A 16,907-nucleotide genomic window follows, 5' to 3' on the forward strand; every position below is an offset into this window, starting at 1 on the left:
CCCAGAGCAAAACCAGCTGAGGAAAAAGATATTGTTTCACTCCCTTCACCCCGACAGATACTTCTAACAACTGCATTTCTAACAGAAATTGTCACAGTCTCAAAAAAAAAAAAAAAAAAAGGCCCTATAATCAGCCCCTCCCATCTTCAGGGTGGCCCTGCCCAAAGGGATTTCCAGCCTTGCCATACAAAAAAAAAATATTCGCTACGTTTCAGGGTCAGCACTTTCAGATAAGAAACATACTTTGTCTATATCCATAAGAACAATTTACTACACAAATGTTTTGCAGAAATACAAAAAGAGGAAACAGCATCTCCCGTCCCCGAGATGAACCACAGGAGCTGATAAGCTCCGGGCATCCATCTGCCGGAGGTTTCCTCCAAACTACTGAAGAAAAACATTGTTCACTAAGAAAATATGGCTGATCCTGGTGAAGAGTTGGGGGGAAAAAAAAAGTGACTGTTAGAGAAGCGGGACACAGACAAAAACCATCCCCAAACTTCTTTTCCAACACAATCGTACTGAGATTACTTCTGCTATTTTTAAACTGAGTCTAGAAATGCCACGAAAGTTCAGCCGAGCGGGAAGCACCAGGTCACGCTCTGCAGCAGCACTGCGCACCGGCTGATCGGGAGGATCTGGCTCAGGGAAAGGAACTTGAATTCCATCCTGAGCAGGATCCGTGCCAGCACCATCTGCTCCAGGGATGCCTTCCCAGTATTTGCAGCTTTACCCACAACCAAGGGAAAAAAAATAATCAAAGCCAGGTTTTATCCTATCTTTTCCTCAAGATCATCTCCAGCAATTCCATTTTTTATTCTATGAATTGGGAGCAAATAGTCAAAATACATGCTCCAACAACGGGGAGCGGGGGGGTGGGGGGGTATGTTCGGGTGGAACTTCATGCAAAGCTTAATCAATTAATTAAAGGGTCTGCCTGCCTCAATACAAGCAATATCGCTCAGCACAGAGCAGCGTTAACGTATTTTGGATAAATAGTGGCAGTATTTACTGTTACCTCCTTCCCAGCTCCGGGTATCACAGGGACAAGAGGCCAAGGCAGTGGGACAAGCCCAGTGGGACAAGCCACGCTGCAGCTTCCTTACGGGATTTTCAGGAGACAGCCTCAATAAAACAGTGCTGGAACAAGCTCGCCAGCATCACTGAGGAGGATTTCACAGCAGAATCTGACTGTTCTGAGAACACTGAAAGCATTTTTCTTTCACGGCTCTGCCATGCAGCGGGGTGGATGGTGACAACGTGAACAAACTCTTCTCTCTTCACTATTAATAGCGAAAAGGATGATTTTGCAGAAAGAGTCTAAGCCCCCTATTAGTTCTTGAAAAGAAGTATTAAAGTATTTTTCTCAGCTGGGTGCATTCTGTTTCTTTGTAAGAAAGAGTAACAAATGTTACGAAAACCTACTAATTTGCAACCGCAGTAAGGAAACACTAAAACTTGTCTCCAGAGGGATGATCTCGGTGGACACAAACAGCTGAGTTTTTAATTTCAATGACATTTACATGAGACTTTTCCCTCTCAAATTGATGCGAACCAAGACACTTTTGTGACTGAAATCCTACACCTGTTGATTGAAACCTTTGTAAGGCAGAGAAAAAGCCCGAGAAACCCAGCTGAGATCAATGACTTGTGCTTGCTAAAGGACTTACAGGACTGGGAATCCTTCCTCCAGGGAAAGGCTTGGGACTTCCAAGTAGTTTCCCGCTGCTCCCCTGCTATTGATCTCAGAGGAGTGGATAACGCCAGCTCATTCTCCTCCGCTTTTGAGTCAGGGGTAACTTGGACTAAAGGTAGTGACTGTTAGGGGAAACAAACCTGCCTTTAGGCACCAGCGCTGGAGCTAAATACTGTACCTACACCCAGGGCGTACACCTGAAAACATAAAGCAAACCAGTCCTGCTGGTTTGCTATAAACCCTCCGTTATCAATCTGGATTTGAACAGTAAAAACACAGCAGAATTTATGAGAAGACTCACTTTGTTTATACAGTAACACTAGAGGACCATCTTTAATCTTACTAAACAAACTTCATATGGTCTCTGGGATTATCAGTTTCTTTGATCAACCAGAACGCGTGTCCCTTCAGAGCCCTTTAAAGAAGGCACCAGGTCTAAAGGTAAACTTCTACCCAAGTGATGTGTGCCCTTACTACCATGCACGTTACCCTGTATACAACTGGCAAAACCACTTTTGAACGACCTCCCGCCTTTCCAAAGGTGCAGTTTTCCACCATCAGCCCCACAAAAACCCCTGCTAGCTTTTTCCCAAAGGCCTTGAAGCCAGACAAGATGAAGGAAAATATCCTTTGGAACATATGCCTATAGCAAAAAAGGAGAAAGTAGGCGTTCAAAATCTGGTAGACAAAACCATTGCACAGAAGCCACAGGCAGCAAAAATAACTTTGTGAGAAGAGGATATATAGCATCCACAGCGACTCCACAAGACTTCTTTTGGGTTGTGTTGGAAAGGACTGGAAAGACACACGGAAATATCCTCCCGAGCGCACCCTGCAACCTGCTGCCAACTCAGAGCAGAAAATACACACGTTGGCCTGCGTGCACTGGTGGTGGGCACACACGCTGGCACCAGTATCGCACCCTGCTGAAGGAAAAAGAACCACAGCCATCAAAATCTCACAGAATAAACAAAGCGCTGGCCACGGTTTGAAGCAAGAGGAAATTTCACAGCAGTACCAACTTGGATAGCTACTGAGCTCCCATCCACGGCCATTTGTTCTTCTCCTGTGCCAAATATGATGATTTGTGGTGCCACAGTGCAAAATGGTCAGGGAGCTGACTCTGGTTACATGGCTGTGCTTTAAAATAAGCGTATAGTTGCAGAGGTAGGACTTTCATGGCAATAGTGCGAAGCCACCATCTCAAACCACAGCCTCAGCATGCGACAAAGAGTTTCAAATATCTGAAACAGTTATACGGAAAGTCTTAGTGGATTAAACTTTTCTAGAAGGCACACTTATAACAAATGCTCCTCCTACAACATAGTCTCCCTTCCCCAAACAGGAGAGCTTGTTATCTCCTACATAAATTGGAGTTTGTACAGGCCTAAAAACGGATTGAGGGTTACTGATGCTCTTCAATCGAATTGCCCTTTTATTACAGAGCACTGAACCTACTAACTCTTAATCTAATCAATGCAGACCACAAACATCACTGCACTTGTGTAACACCAGTAAAACTGCTGTTAGCTGTTAAGAAAATTAAGTTCCACAGCTCATTACACTATGTAAGGACAGTGAATTATACACCCTTGCAGGAGACCATCTAAGGACAAAGCACGCCAAACCAAGGCGGGAAAGTGTAATAAGTCCCAGATACTGAGGAGGGAAAAAAAGAGGACATATAATGAGAAGATCTAAATGAGGCACATCTAAATAGCTTAGATAATTGAAGACATAAAGAAGATGTATCCAGCACAAAGCACAAAAATCATTAATATATAACAAGTTATTCATTTCAATGCTGAAAACATAGCAGCTCACTCTTTCGGGAAGAAATTCTGAGTGCATTCTACTCCTGAGTGGAGGAAGCTGCTATCAGGTAAATAATTTACTGTTTTAATACTTTAGAAAGATAAAGAGAGATGCCATATCTTAAGCAAGGTTTTTAGATCATAACAACAAAATCTTAAAGCCTCCCTTGCCCTCCATTTTTCACTATAACTCTCCAGCTGTGTCAGAGCACCATCAAAGCCTGGCAGTACTGCGTAACGCAACGGGAAACCAAGTATCAATGGTAACAAATTCTCTAATCCTGTTTCAACATCCAAATTGTTCAGCCTTCTGTCTTCTTGCCTTACCTGGCAATTTCCCTTGAAAACTCATGTCTGTTGATCCAAATACATCTACTAAACCTCCCCTGCCCTTCCAATAACTAGAAAAAGAGAGGTTTGACTCATCCTAGGATTCCCCATCCTAGGGCAGGCTGGACAGCGTATTAAGAATTCCTCATTACCTGGACATGGTCCCCACCAGCCAACACGACGTGGCTTACTTCACCGTCACCGAGAAGCAAGCTACCACGCATTTACCACCGCTCTCTGGAAACTCGCGCAGAATGTTCAATGCCCTGGAAATCCATCCTTACCTCATCGCTTACCTCACAGTGCCCTGTCCCTGCAGCTCTATCCAGAGCACCTCTTTCAAGTGAGACCACCCTGGTAGGGCATGGTAGTTTTCCCCACAGGCATGGGCAAAACGTTAACACCACTACTTCTGTTAGTGCTTGGAAAACTGAAAAACTGAACAAAAGACTTAAGCATGGCCATTTCTCTCATTGTCCTCAATTAAACTGTCAATCGGGTTGGTTTTATGCCCATTTTCAGGGAGATGAGGCCAAGCGGGGCACTGATGGAGTGTGGGAGGAGGCAGAGCAGCCTCCCTCGCCTGCAGTAACGCACACTGTTCTCAGCAAAACCCAAACCATGTTGTACAGAGTCGATCAGATCAGACAGCCAAGAAGCATCACAGGAAATCAGGAATCACAGCCTTGTTGCAAGGTTTCACCTCCCTCTGCTCTCTGCCAGCAGGGCTCTGAGAAATGCTTGCAGGGGAACTTCTGCCTTAGGAACCACAGCCCCAGGCTCGGACCTGTACCTGGGCTTGTGCCCCAGGCTCCCTTCAGGATTAAAAAATAGGAAAGCTTGCGGTCTGTGAATTTTGCCCAAGTCTACTTCAAGTCCCTGGCAAACTTGAAATGAAAATAAGTTCAGTTTAAGGGAAAAAAAAAAAACAGCTGACTCTCAACTGAAAATACTGTAAAGTTACAAAATGAAACAAAAACCCAACAAAATACAGATTTCAAGTGCGCCTGAATTAACTTCTTGTTCTGACTTGCTTAGTACTTCTGAGGCATTTCACATACAATAAGGTAAGAACTCTGTTCATGAAAAAATTCTTTAAATTCACTTTTAAGTCATTATTTGACTACAAAGTACTGAGCGTAAATATTAATGGAAACCTCATGTGTTTGTTTGAAATGGCATTTTTTTGATTAATTGGGCTGGAACTTAGAGGGCAGATTCTTCTATTTCCACCTACTTCCTTTCTCAGTAAGCCAACTAATTATACTCAAATTTACATCTAGATTCTCATGGATCAGGCACTATCAAAAGTTTCTTAGTAGAACGAAAAACAAACTTTTGCAAAACATCAAGACTATACAAAACAGGCAATTATATATCACTAGTTTTAGAGAAGTTATGTGTTGCAAGCATAGCTGGGACAGCTTTCCTTTCTTCCCGAGAATCAATTACAGCATTTAGACAGTGTGAGTTTGTAAGTTTGCAGTTCATGGTGGTGCTGCTCAGCCCAGTTTTAAATGACTGTAAGATTACAGCAAGAATTTAAAACTAACACCTTTTCCAAAAAATTATTTATATATTCAATTCTTTACATTTTTAACCTCCAAATTGCTTTGAGCTTTGTATATCCTTCATAAGGCCTAAGTAAATAGAAGATTTAAGAAAGAGGAACAGAGAGACAACATTCCCATACAGGCACGGCGAGTACCCACCAGCCAAGCGGATGGAGATCTACAGTGCTTGGGACGTGACAAATTAGTTATCTTCTATTAAATTTTACACTCCACAAGGCTTCTCCAGAATTCCAGATTCTCCTGTACTTGAAATCAAGCAGCATATGTAGCTCATTAAAGCAAAATAAAATTTTCCCTCAAAACATCCTCATAGCTATACAAACGTACGGTTACTCATACATTTCTTCAAACTGCAGCAAAATTATTTAGTCACAAACAGCATTTAAAAGCAGAAAAAGTGTTTAGATTTAAGAGCAAGAAATCTGTAAGAAATTAAAACAGTTCACTATTGCCTGAAGCAAAGTAGTCAACAGCCTTCTGTAATGTTTATTTCTGACTAAATTCAGAATCAGTACCCAACTGTCTTCCCCCTCAAATTCAATGTTTTACTGAATATGCAAGACAAACTCGTACTAAAAACACACAAATCGGCATACCACTACTGAGACAGAATCTATAACCAGGTTATCTTACAAACTTCAGTTTACTGCATGACACAATTGTTATCCTTGCTGTCTTTTTATTATCTTCACTGTATTTACTGCAAGGCCACAGGTTTAAAAAAAAAAAAAAAAAAAAAGGGCATTTCATCTGGACTGGTTCTTCTCAGGAGCTCTACTGGGACTTTGGATCTTTGATGCCAGGTACACAAAACTGCTTTGGGTTCACTGTGCTAGAACGTGAAGAACGGCATTTAGGAGCTCACCATTTCGAACCGCAAGACTGCAGTGAAAGGAGAAACCTGCTGCCCAGACCTGGAGCAGTTGAGGAAAAAAAAAAGTACCTCTTTTTTATGTATTCCTGTTCAGTCTGAACAAGAGTTCAAAGTTTCAACCCACAACACCTGAATCCAAGGGAGCAGTGCTGCAAACCTTAAAATCCTGTAAAGTAACCCATAGTCTATTATTATTATTATCAGAAAGCGTATGCGTTTCAGAAAACTTGACTACTGCACCGCTTTGTACAAAAAGGTAATTCCTCTATCAGATTAATACCTTAATGAGGACTAATTCCCAAGTCTTCCTTCAGCAAACCTGCCAGAAACTACAAGCCTGCAGCAATGTTCTCAGTAACTTGCTCAACTTCTTCTCTAGGTTGCTTCAGCTTTTTATACAACAGAATTCAACAAATGTGATTGTTGTAAGTGCTTTTGACTATTTTGCCAACGTAAAATCAAAATCCTGGTTGCATTTTTTTGCACAAGGTGCTTTAGGTCCTGCCTAGAGTGGGTGCGACACACTGACCCAGATTCCAGGCTTAAGAGCAGCTGCATTGCCAGAAAATTATCTACTCAGGAAGAGACTGAGCAAGAGGCAAAGCCAGCAGGCGGAAGAACAGGACCAAGAAGCATAACGTAGCTCACGCAGCTCCAGAAGTGCCCTTTAGCAGGAACACCTATCCTCAGCTGCACCGGTAAAGGATTTAAAATCCTCATCATCACAGAGAGAAGTGGAGGGAACCCCACAGCCTTCCGTTAGGCATTTCATATCTCATTTCATATCCATTTCACGCTTCTTAACCGAAATTGCAACTGAAAGGAGGGACAATTTAAAACCTAAATTGAAGCAAAACCTGGGATTAAACCAAGCTAGTTTCACATCAGCTTCGAGGGAACATCAGACAATTTTAATCTCTCCCAGCTCAATTTTATCCAGTTCTCTCTGGCAGCTATAGCTCCAAACCTTAACACACACATCACAGCCAAAGCTGCACTGCTTGTTTTGCCAACACCGAACTAAGAACAAATATGGCAAACTTCATATAAACTTATCTACACACAGAAAAATAAAACCACAGAGGCTCACCAAAATCCTCCCCACTACTCTGCATGCGTATCAGAAATTGTAAAGGAATATCAGAACACATCAGGAAATCATCTTAACACACCACCAACTTCCAACATTGTCTTCTTAGGCCATATTCAAATACAGTATTTTTATCAAATAGATTTAGGAAACAAAAGAACAACCCTATATTTTCCAAGAAATTGGGAATTGTGGCTTGTTCATGAGCCTTCTGAAACAGCAAAGAAAAAAAAAAAAAAGACTTAAGTTGCAGGTCATTTTTGCCACGGCTGAGGCACACACAGACTAAGTAAGGATCTTACACTACACAAAAATCTTACAACAGAATACAAATGCGTTCTCCCATGTTAGCAGCCATCCAGTAAGGACATAATTGAGGAACTCCTTAATTTATAAAAGAGAATCATGTACCCCATGAAAATATAAATGAAAATAAGTACCTTAATTAAGCCACGGTAATAAGTGACTATATCCATAAGTTGTGACAAGACAGAACATATTTGGTCCAAAACAAAGATTAAAAAAAAAAAACAAAACAACTTACTAAGCAGTGATCAGTTTGCTGAAAAATACTGAAAATGGAAAAATGCCCTTCTTATCCCACACTGATTTTATACTGAGAACGATAACACAACATTAATATCACTAAATCTATATACGACGACAAGATTTCTGCCCATCTCTCACAGTACTCAAGGATTTCGGTTTGCTAGTGCATCAGATAAACCATCTTTTGATTCTTAAATAGATGACAAATAATTACTTCAAACAGTGCCTTGCACAGCCGCAGAGAATCCTGATGGCATCCACATATATTAAGCAAATCCCTCACTTGCAGTGACATATTTAGCTGCCATCCATCTTTGATATTAACAGATGCTATATTGCAAGTAACGCTGCGTATAGCACAAGCAGACAACAAACGGACAGACAGTAACAGGCGTTGCAAATCCTTTTCAACAGCACACGGTAAAACATTAAAAAGTGAGTCAGAAAGGGTGGAAAATTCACCGGTCCGCAGTTCTTCTATATTGCCTAGAATTAATCAAAAGGAAATAAAGTTTCTAATTCTTATGACTGCAAAGAGATTTTCATAACGTGTTAACTGATGCATGGTTGTCTCAGCCTGCAGCAAGACAGAGCTATTATTTCTACTTACATGTGAACTTACCTATTCATCGAAATTAGATGTAATCTTTGAAGACTAATTACAGCTACCTGAATGTCAACACATTATTGTTTTACAGCTGGACATCCCGGTAGAAAATAAGAATACGTAACTCTTGATAAATGTACAAAAACCCCATATAGCGAACATGCTTATCCAGCACGTCTGGACAAACTGGCTTTCCCAACTCTTATAAAATTTCTTGAGACCTCTTATATGGAAATAGTTCAAAGTTTTCAGAAGTTGCCTGTATTTGTGATCATTTAAAACGCCTAGTGCCTGCAGATCTGTAAAACAACCATTCTACTACATCTGCTAAATGACAGGAGTTGATGGTATCACTAGAAATAGTTTTCACTTCATTTTGCTCCAACAGTTGAGTTTAACAGGCCGGTAAGTAGTTCCAAGTACCGTGTTTGCCTCAGACCAATAACCAGCATTATCTAAAGGAAATAGGTGGGATTCTCCCTGAAAGTGCATTTCGCTGTCAACTTCCCATCAAAAGCTGATGAAACCTCTTTACTACCTAAGGTCTTACTTGCAAAAGCTCATGTTCACCCTAACATCAAGCTCTGAATGTCAGACCCCTGTACTTTGTTTTTTCACCCATGTGTTCTAACGTACTGAGAAAACTAACATCTAATGTATAAGACCACGTATATCCTGGTCCCACTGGATCGGTTAAGTGAATTAGCTCTTTTCAAGGAGCAACAAAAAGGAGAAAGAATAATACATTACTGAGCGTCGGACAGCATTTTTCTGCCAAAAGATGTTTCAGTGAGCGTCTTACACATGAGCAGGAGCTCTGTAACAAGGAATCAAGTATATCCACCTACATGTACTTTGCATAGGAGCTAACTCCTGCCGCTAACGAGGAAGAAACAGCCAGCGATTCCTTTTGGCACTGGAGGAATCCATCTACCTGCCTCAACTTCTTTCAATTACAAGGGAACCTAAGAATTAGGAACTTACTATCAAAAAGCAATTACCCCTACATACTCCAACGGTTGTTTTATGTAATTGATGAAATGTAACTGTAAGTTTTAAATTCTAGTCTTAAGATTCCTAGTGATTACATGAATTTTAACAAAGCAGGAAAAGGAAACAGAAAAAAGGAAAAGTTGGTAAGAAAGAAGTGACTTATTGCGTGTGAAAATGGAAAAAAAAAATACTATTAGGTTTCTGATAGACAGGGTTCAATCAAATGGACTCCTTTCGGTTAAAGGAAACTTAACTTTGGAAGGGTCAAGCTTGATACAACACAATAAGGTATTTACACTGCCCCAGCACAAAGACAACTGAGTCACATAGCAAAACTCCAATTTCTAGGCCTTAACAGCAACGCAAAACCAGTTCTGTGCCCCTGCGCAGCACCCGCTCTCTACAGCAGCTTTTATTAAAAACCATGAAAGTTAAAGAACATGTATAAAATCAAATCTGATTTGTGACTTTAACCCTTTAAAACAAAGGGGTCCAAAAGAGTATTTCTGCAATATACCCATCTCCTAAGCAGCCATACGTCCTGCCTCCAAGAACAAGAATCAAAGCCAGCTTTCAAGGAAAGCCAAGTACCACCTTCAGATGAAGGGCTTCCTGAACAGTTTCCCCTTCCACCACACACTACATCCCAAAAGGGCCTAATACATCTATTTATTTCTTTAAAAAAAAAGGGCAAACTGAGCAGCTAAAACCCAGGGCAAGTCACCAAAGCGTGACCGAACAAACAATTTCTGCGGACCACAAGTGTTTCAGAGCCGGTCATCTCACTTTTTCATGCTGGAAGGTTTGTGCTGAAGGCTGCTTGGCCAGGGCCGAGAGGAAGGACCTCTGCGTGTAACCACAGGGGTTTCTATTCATGTCACGCTTGTGACAAAAAAAAAAAAAAGAAAGAAAAAACTAGTTTTGGCCCTAGACTTTGACAGTCTCGGGGGGGGGGGGGGACGACGACAAAAAAAAGAAGAGAGGAAAAAAAATGCCGGTGTCATATTCTTGCCACCAGGTTTTCCCACAGCCGGGCCTGCTGCGCACCGCCGTGAGATGAAACACAGAACCACAGACCCATCGGCAGCTTTCAGTCACCAACATCCCGCTTCACCCAGCGGAACCCCCGCTGTACATCGCCGATTTATTTATGATCCATCGTACAAGTAAACCCCCGATCGCGGTGAACAACGGCCGCGAACGCAACCGCCGTCGAGACGGCGCCCGCTGCCGGTACCCCGGGGCGGGGGGGGGTAAGGGACCACCCGGGGCCGCCCCCATCCTCCACACCGAAACCCCTGCGCTGAAACACCGCGCTCAGAGGCGGAACCTTCCGCGGACACCGGGCCGGGGCCCGAGGCACCGGGGGCGGGCGGGCGGCGGGGGGACACGGCGGGGCGCGGGTACGGGGGCGGCGGGGGGGAGGGGGGGGAGGGCTCCCACTGCGCCGCCCCAAGACAAAGCGAGCGGCGGGGCCGGGAGGAGCGGGCCGCGACGGGCCCGTCCCGTCCCCTGGCCGCACAGGCCGGTCCCCCCGGGGCCCGGCGGCGGCCGAGGGCCGGGCCGCGAGAAGGAGGGCCGGCCGGCCGGCAGAGAGAGGCGCGGCGGGCCGCCGTCCGGAAACGAGAGGCGAAGCCGGGGCCCACCGCTGAGGAGAGGCGGTGGGGAGGGGGAAGGCCGGCGGGACGGAGCCCGGCGCCCCGGGGGGTTGGGCAGCACCGAGCTGCAGGGGGCTCCGGCGCCGCGGTCCCGGGGGTGGAGCCGCAGGCGGCGGCAGGCCCCCGCCGCGGGGAAGGAGGGAAGGAGAGAGACAGAGGGGCAGGCGCCGGCCGCCCCCGTACCTGAGCCCGCGGGCGGTCCCCCTCGGCGGCGGCGGCGGCCCCGGGCTGCCCGTCAGCGGAGCGCCGAGCGGCCCGGCGCGGGGGGCAGAGCGGAAGGGGGGCTGTGAGGAGAGCGCAGCACCCCGCGGCCAGCACCTGCCGCCCGCCTTCTCGCCCCGCTCGTTGGCTGCGGCCGGCACCGCCTTCGCGGCGATTGGGCGCATCGCCTGTGAGAGGCGGCGGGTGCTGCCCATGGCGAAGCCGGTCAGCGAACAACAAGGCGAGCGCAGCCGTTGATTGGCTGATTGCCCTGGGCAACGGCCCACCCACCAACAGGCGGGGCGACCGCTCGCTCTCCCGTCGCTCAGCGGCCTTTCGCCAATAGGACACGGCCTTTGGGAGACGGCGGCCCGCCCTCGGTTGCTATTGGGCGAGATAGGAGTGAGGCGGGCTTCGATAGGCGGCGCGGGGTGCCCGTCACCGCCCCGCGGCGCTGCGCTCCGGCGGGGGCGCGGGGCGGTGAGTACGTGAGGAGCCGCACAGCAGCGCGCGGGGGGGCTGCGGCCGCCCTGCGCCAATGGGGCGGGGAGGGACCGCCCCCCCCCCCCCCCGCCTGTGGCGGCCTCATGGCGGCCGGCAGCGGGGTCCGGCCAGGCCCGGGGGTCCGGCGTTAACCTTCCCCTGCTCCCCCAGCCCATCCCCGCCCCGCCGGGGCCGAGCCCCGGGTCCATGGCACCGCAGCCTGAGGGGGGTCGGACCCGCGCAGGGCTCTGGCCGTGGCCCTCGGCGCTCTGCCCCCGAGGAAGGGCTGGAGCGCGGGTACCACAACGGTGCTAAAGATGGCAAGATGGCATACGTACATTTCACAGCAAGACAGTCACTCTCCAGCAGCGCCTGGGCTTTCCTCAGCAAGCTCATCACCAGCCCCGGCCCCGCACCGCCCCTGCTGCCTGCCACCATCAGCCCTGAAGGGACCTGAGGAACCGCAGCACCTGACGAGCAAAATGAACATAAAAATGATGTTAGATGCTCTCACAGTATTGAGGTAGTAGTTTTAGGCTCCCCATCTCTCATGACTCCAGCAGCTAGAGCTTTAAAAAAAAAACAAAAAAACCATCTGCACCCCCCTTTCCCCACCAGTTCACTCTTGCAAAGCAGTAGGGTTTACCCACCCCTTGTCCCAGTTTCCCCCACAGACGGAGCAGCACCGTGCTATTGTGGCAACCCGCCCGGGCGGGCGGCCTCCCCCTGCCAGAGGACCTGTCCCGGAGGCTGCGGAGATGCCACAGGTGGCGGTGAGTACCTGCTCCCCTACCCCGCGCTCCTCTCCTCGCACCCCCGTCTCCAGCAGCCGCCATCGCCGCACAACTCTTCTCAAACTGGCTGCAATTACGGGACCGTGGAAGCCTGCCAGGATGAAGAACTATCAGGGGCATTTTTTAATTTGTGCTCAATTAAACTGTGCAGACCATAGATTCTGTACACTTGCTGGGAAGCAAGATGGGAATTCCCAAAATAGCAGAAAGATCCTTGCGTGTTTTTTTTCGCAACATTGTTATTCTTGCTTCCCAATTCCTTATCCACAAAACACTTCTTTTACCAAATCACATATTGGATATTTACTCCAGAATTTCACAACACAAATGTACACAAATATGCACGGGAAAGGAAGCATCATCCTGCCACTGATCTCTCCCGTTAAAACACAATCCGTCCGTACCCAAAGCCACACACCAGCTCACTTTATAGCACAGTAATTTTCCTGGTAGAGCTTCACCTTGAGATCTGCAAGCCCCAAATTATAAAGTGTCTAATTTGCAGAGGAATTCTAATTCATGCTAAGTAAACACTACACGGAACAGTAAACACACACAGAACAGTACACTGAAACCTGTGTAGGAAAATGAAGTTTGTTTTCCAAATTCCAAATAACAACAACAAAAATATACTAAGAAAGTCATTGCAATAGGTTCTTTCAATTTAAATACACACACATTTCCTCAGTTTCCCCCACTCACCCCAAATTCTTCTCATCACAATATAGAATAGAAGTGGAAGGCCATTTTCAATGAAATTTAAATCCCTGAAATTGGAAGTGTTTAATGTTAACACTAACCTTAAAGAAAACTTACTTTAAAGAGGGCAGATTAAGCAGCAGTTGCACAATTTCACAGCTTTTGTTTTCCACATCGTAAATGCCTGTATGTTTTCTTCTTTTACTTCATCTGCATTTGTTTATGAAAACCTCAGTGTTTTAATTTATGTCTCTGGTTTGATAAGTTGATGAAGAGGCTCACACTACTTGCTATAAACACCTCCAATATAATGTACGACATGGCAGTTGTAACAATTTTGGTCTTATTCATTAAATGTGCAGGCAATTCCAATTGCCAGTTCATATTTGGATTTTAGTACTGTGGGAATCTAACATACGTTATGCCCCAAAGAGAGAGACATTTTGGGAATCTTTGGGTGTTTTTTTTAATTGAACATAACATATGCCTTTCACTAGTGCCTAGAAGCAAATATTTTGAAGACAGAAATATCAAATTAGTATTTTCCCAATTTCTTTGTAGTGAAAAACCATAATGAAAATAATAGGCATGAGAAAATAAAAGGCTTAGCATAAATGGAACATAACTACAAATTCCTGCATAAGCAATTAGGTCTGGAAACCTGCTTCAGATAAAAAGAATTAAAAGAAAACAGTCACCACTTTCATCTGAAAAGATATTTATTTTGAGAACTTCAACTTGCACATTGTACAAAAAATTGACAAATTCAGCAAAAATCCTATAAAATGTTTTGTTTTTGTTTTCCTAACATATTAACATTATAATTTTAAAGAGGGTAAGAGTTAAGAAAACCAAAAATAGCACATTTGTTCCAGTCTGTCTGCAGTAAAGTGTGATTAAAAACATCCCTGTCTTGTTGAGGTATTAAACTGCAAACTTTGGTAATGTTAGAAAGAGACAACCCATTCACAAAAAAGTAAGCCTTCTCGGTGTCATGTACAATAAACAAAATGTTCTGTAAAAAAGTCAGAATTGGTTATTCTCCATTTCCAGGTAGAAATGCAGCGAAACAAAGGAAAAAACGTCATGTTACCATAATACACCTAGCATTAGGAGGAAACCTGAAAGTCTGCAAATCCATGCTAATCATATACAGCTACAGTGTTATATTTTATCCAAAGAATAAAATCCGGTTGGGCAAGTTTAAACAATTCAGTGCTTATGAAAAATATATATATGGTGGTTCAGAGCCCAGTCTTTCAGAAAAGGACAAAAGGCACTTAAGAATGGCTTTACAATATTCCACAATGGCATTTCTGGATAGAAGACAGCACCTGGCTGAACAAATAGTTCCCTAATAAGAAAGAAGTCCAACTGAGGTAGTACTTCATATCGCTCCAACCACTTGGCTATACGCAAGCAGCTTTGTTTTTTTGATATACAAAATTAGCAGGAAATGGCTTTTGATAGGTTTGTCAAATGTATAAAAAAGTTCTTTAAAAAAAAAAAAATAGCAAATACCCACTTGTGGTAAGAAGATCATAAGCCAGGAACTATCTTGTACAAATTGAGCATCAAAATGCTGCCAAGGTGATGCACAAGTCTACCTTTATGGCCAAATCCCCAAACATTGAAGATTGTTCTAGCAACCAAGCCATTTTTTTGAATTAAAAAAAAAATTTAAAAATAAAGAAAAAAAAAGAAAGAGGGGGCACAGGGGGCACTCTAAGAACTTTCAAAATCATTAGCAGCCTTACCGGAAGCACTTTGTAAGTCCATTAAAAAAAAACAATTCTGTGCTGATGAATGGCAGTTTGGGGCGGGGGGGGGGGACACACTGCAAAGTTCAACATTTAGAACAAAAACAAAACCCACAAACATACAAAAGGATATTCCTTGAAGTTTATAGTTTTTTTAAAAACAAGGAGGACTTTAAACTTTTTTAGGGGTCTGGGAGAACACAGACTACTTTTTTTTTTTAAATTAAGCCCATTGAAAACCCATTAATACGTTTGAACAAAAGAAAATTAGAAGTGCTTTACAGAATCACCGTCCATTGCCGTATCCAGGAAAGAGCTGAGTTAGGATGGTCTGCAGTGTTTCATTCACTTGCATGGTATAATTTTTGCCAAGATCGTAGCGGCAGGCTGGACAACTGTACACGTCAGCTTTGAAGGATCTATCCAAACAATCCTGGTGAAGGACAAAAAAAAAAAAAATTCATTGGTTAAGAGATGTGCAGTTTCACTTATTCTACAGAGCCCCCACTGGAGAGAATGAGATTCCTTTTATATCCTAGTTCACCCAGGCATTGACAGGAGCTGAGAAAGGCCAAGAGCAATGCAAGGCTGCAGCTGGAGAGAAAACTGCCTTCGTTACGTGCAATAGCACGTGCGCTTCCCCAGAGCACGTTCGTCACGGACGCAGTATTTGGGTATATGGTAGAGATATCTCATTCAATTACATTTCTAAAGACTAAGATTAACTCTCTTGCAGCTGTTAAAGACTCTTGGAGCTTCTGCAAAAACACTTCACATCATTCTTCAAAAAAACCAACCCAAACCCCATACGCTCTGTGACGCTGCCGAATCCATCAGTGTCACCGAGCCCGCGGAGAAGCTCTCAGCATCTTTTGAAAGAACCGGACAGTGGCAATGCAATAGTGGAACCATCTTTAAAGCACAGATTCTTCTATGCTGAAGAACTTTCGTCCAATCATAAAGTTTTCACATATAAACCCAGCCGAAACCAGGACAAAGAGTAACTACTGGCAAAAAAAACAACCCAACCCACCCCCCCAGACCCCACCACCACTCAACGAGTCAGCTCAAGGCTCGGTGGCTCAGCGGAACTCGACGCAAGAGCGGTATCGATTACTCACCTTGCACACGTTGTGCTGGCATACAGTTGTGACTGGCCGAAACACAACCTCCTGGCAGCAAATACACAGGAAGGCCTCTTCAACTTTATTTAGAAATTTCTGTAAAGAGAACATTTGAATCAGCTTATTGCTGCCACCCTCTGAAAGATACAGCAAGGGAAAAAAACCCACGCCACATTAAATGCAAGGGATTGCTTTAGTCATAGAAAGTTTTTCTACAAAGCTCAACGAGAAAAAAAAGTTACATTAAACAAGTTCTGACAACTGTCTTCTGACTGACCTCAGGTACAGTGCTTTAAAGTTATGCTGTGGATGTCTACACTAAAAAAAACCAAAACGCTATAGGTCTGAGGCTGTTACTTTAATGCAGCCAAGAGGTTTGTGCCTAGGGACAGTACAAGAGTTAGTTGTCACTTTATTACTAGGGGGGGAAAGCGTGGTATACCGGTCCATCTTTGAGAGCTTCTAGTACTTCATTCCACAGTTTTTCATTGGCTTCATCACTTTTTATAAGAGATTTTTGCTGAGATGTCAGCTTGTATGGCTCAACTTTAGTTTTCTTTGGAGTCCCTGTAGGAGAGGTAATGAGTTTTTCCTCCCCACCTGAAAGAAAACAGAACAACTTTTTAAGCTGACAAACAAAAAGCAACCAGAAGAGAGTAGC

General features: G+C 44.4%; 2 protein-coding genes across 17 annotated transcripts in view; both read right to left on the minus strand.

The window, feature by feature from the left end:
- KDM4B (lysine demethylase 4B) overlaps positions 1-12,305 on the minus strand; it is a 93,947-nt gene extending 81,642 nt beyond the window's left edge. For 5 of the 6 annotated variants that reach the window (XM_087769377.1, XM_087769376.1, XM_087769375.1 and 2 more), the window contains exon 1: positions 11,369-11,616. In XM_087769377.1, coding sequence (XP_087625503.1) covers positions 11,369-11,601 — 233 coding nt within the window. In that variant the 5' untranslated portion in view covers positions 11,602-11,616. Of the gene's footprint in view, positions 1-11,368; positions 11,617-12,207 lie in introns of those variants that run through there. The other variant, XM_087769379.1, reaches the window with a different exon arrangement.
- Positions 12,306-12,324: 19 nt separating this feature from the next.
- UHRF1 (ubiquitin like with PHD and ring finger domains 1) overlaps positions 12,325-16,907 on the minus strand; it is a 46,742-nt gene continuing 42,159 nt past the window's right edge. For 8 of the 11 annotated variants that reach the window (XM_087769385.1, XM_087769390.1, XM_087769382.1 and 5 more), the window contains 3 exons: positions 16,689-16,846; positions 16,244-16,342; positions 14,080-15,555 (listed from right to left, as the gene is read on the minus strand). In XM_087769385.1, coding sequence (XP_087625511.1) covers positions 15,409-15,555; positions 16,244-16,342; positions 16,689-16,846 — 404 coding nt within the window. In that variant the 3' untranslated portion in view covers positions 14,080-15,408. Of the gene's footprint in view, positions 12,340-14,079; positions 15,556-16,243; positions 16,343-16,688; positions 16,847-16,907 lie in introns of those variants that run through there. The other 3 variants (XR_015707321.1, XR_015707320.1, XM_087769381.1) reach the window with 2 other exon arrangements.

The sequence above is a fragment of the Nipponia nippon genome, unplaced genomic scaffold (genome assembly GCF_047370975.1).
Source record: "Nipponia nippon isolate SJK-2023a ecotype South Korea unplaced genomic scaffold, ASM4737097v1 scaffold_31, whole genome shotgun sequence".
Classification (NCBI taxonomy): Eukaryota; Metazoa; Chordata; class Aves; order Pelecaniformes; family Threskiornithidae; genus Nipponia; species Nipponia nippon.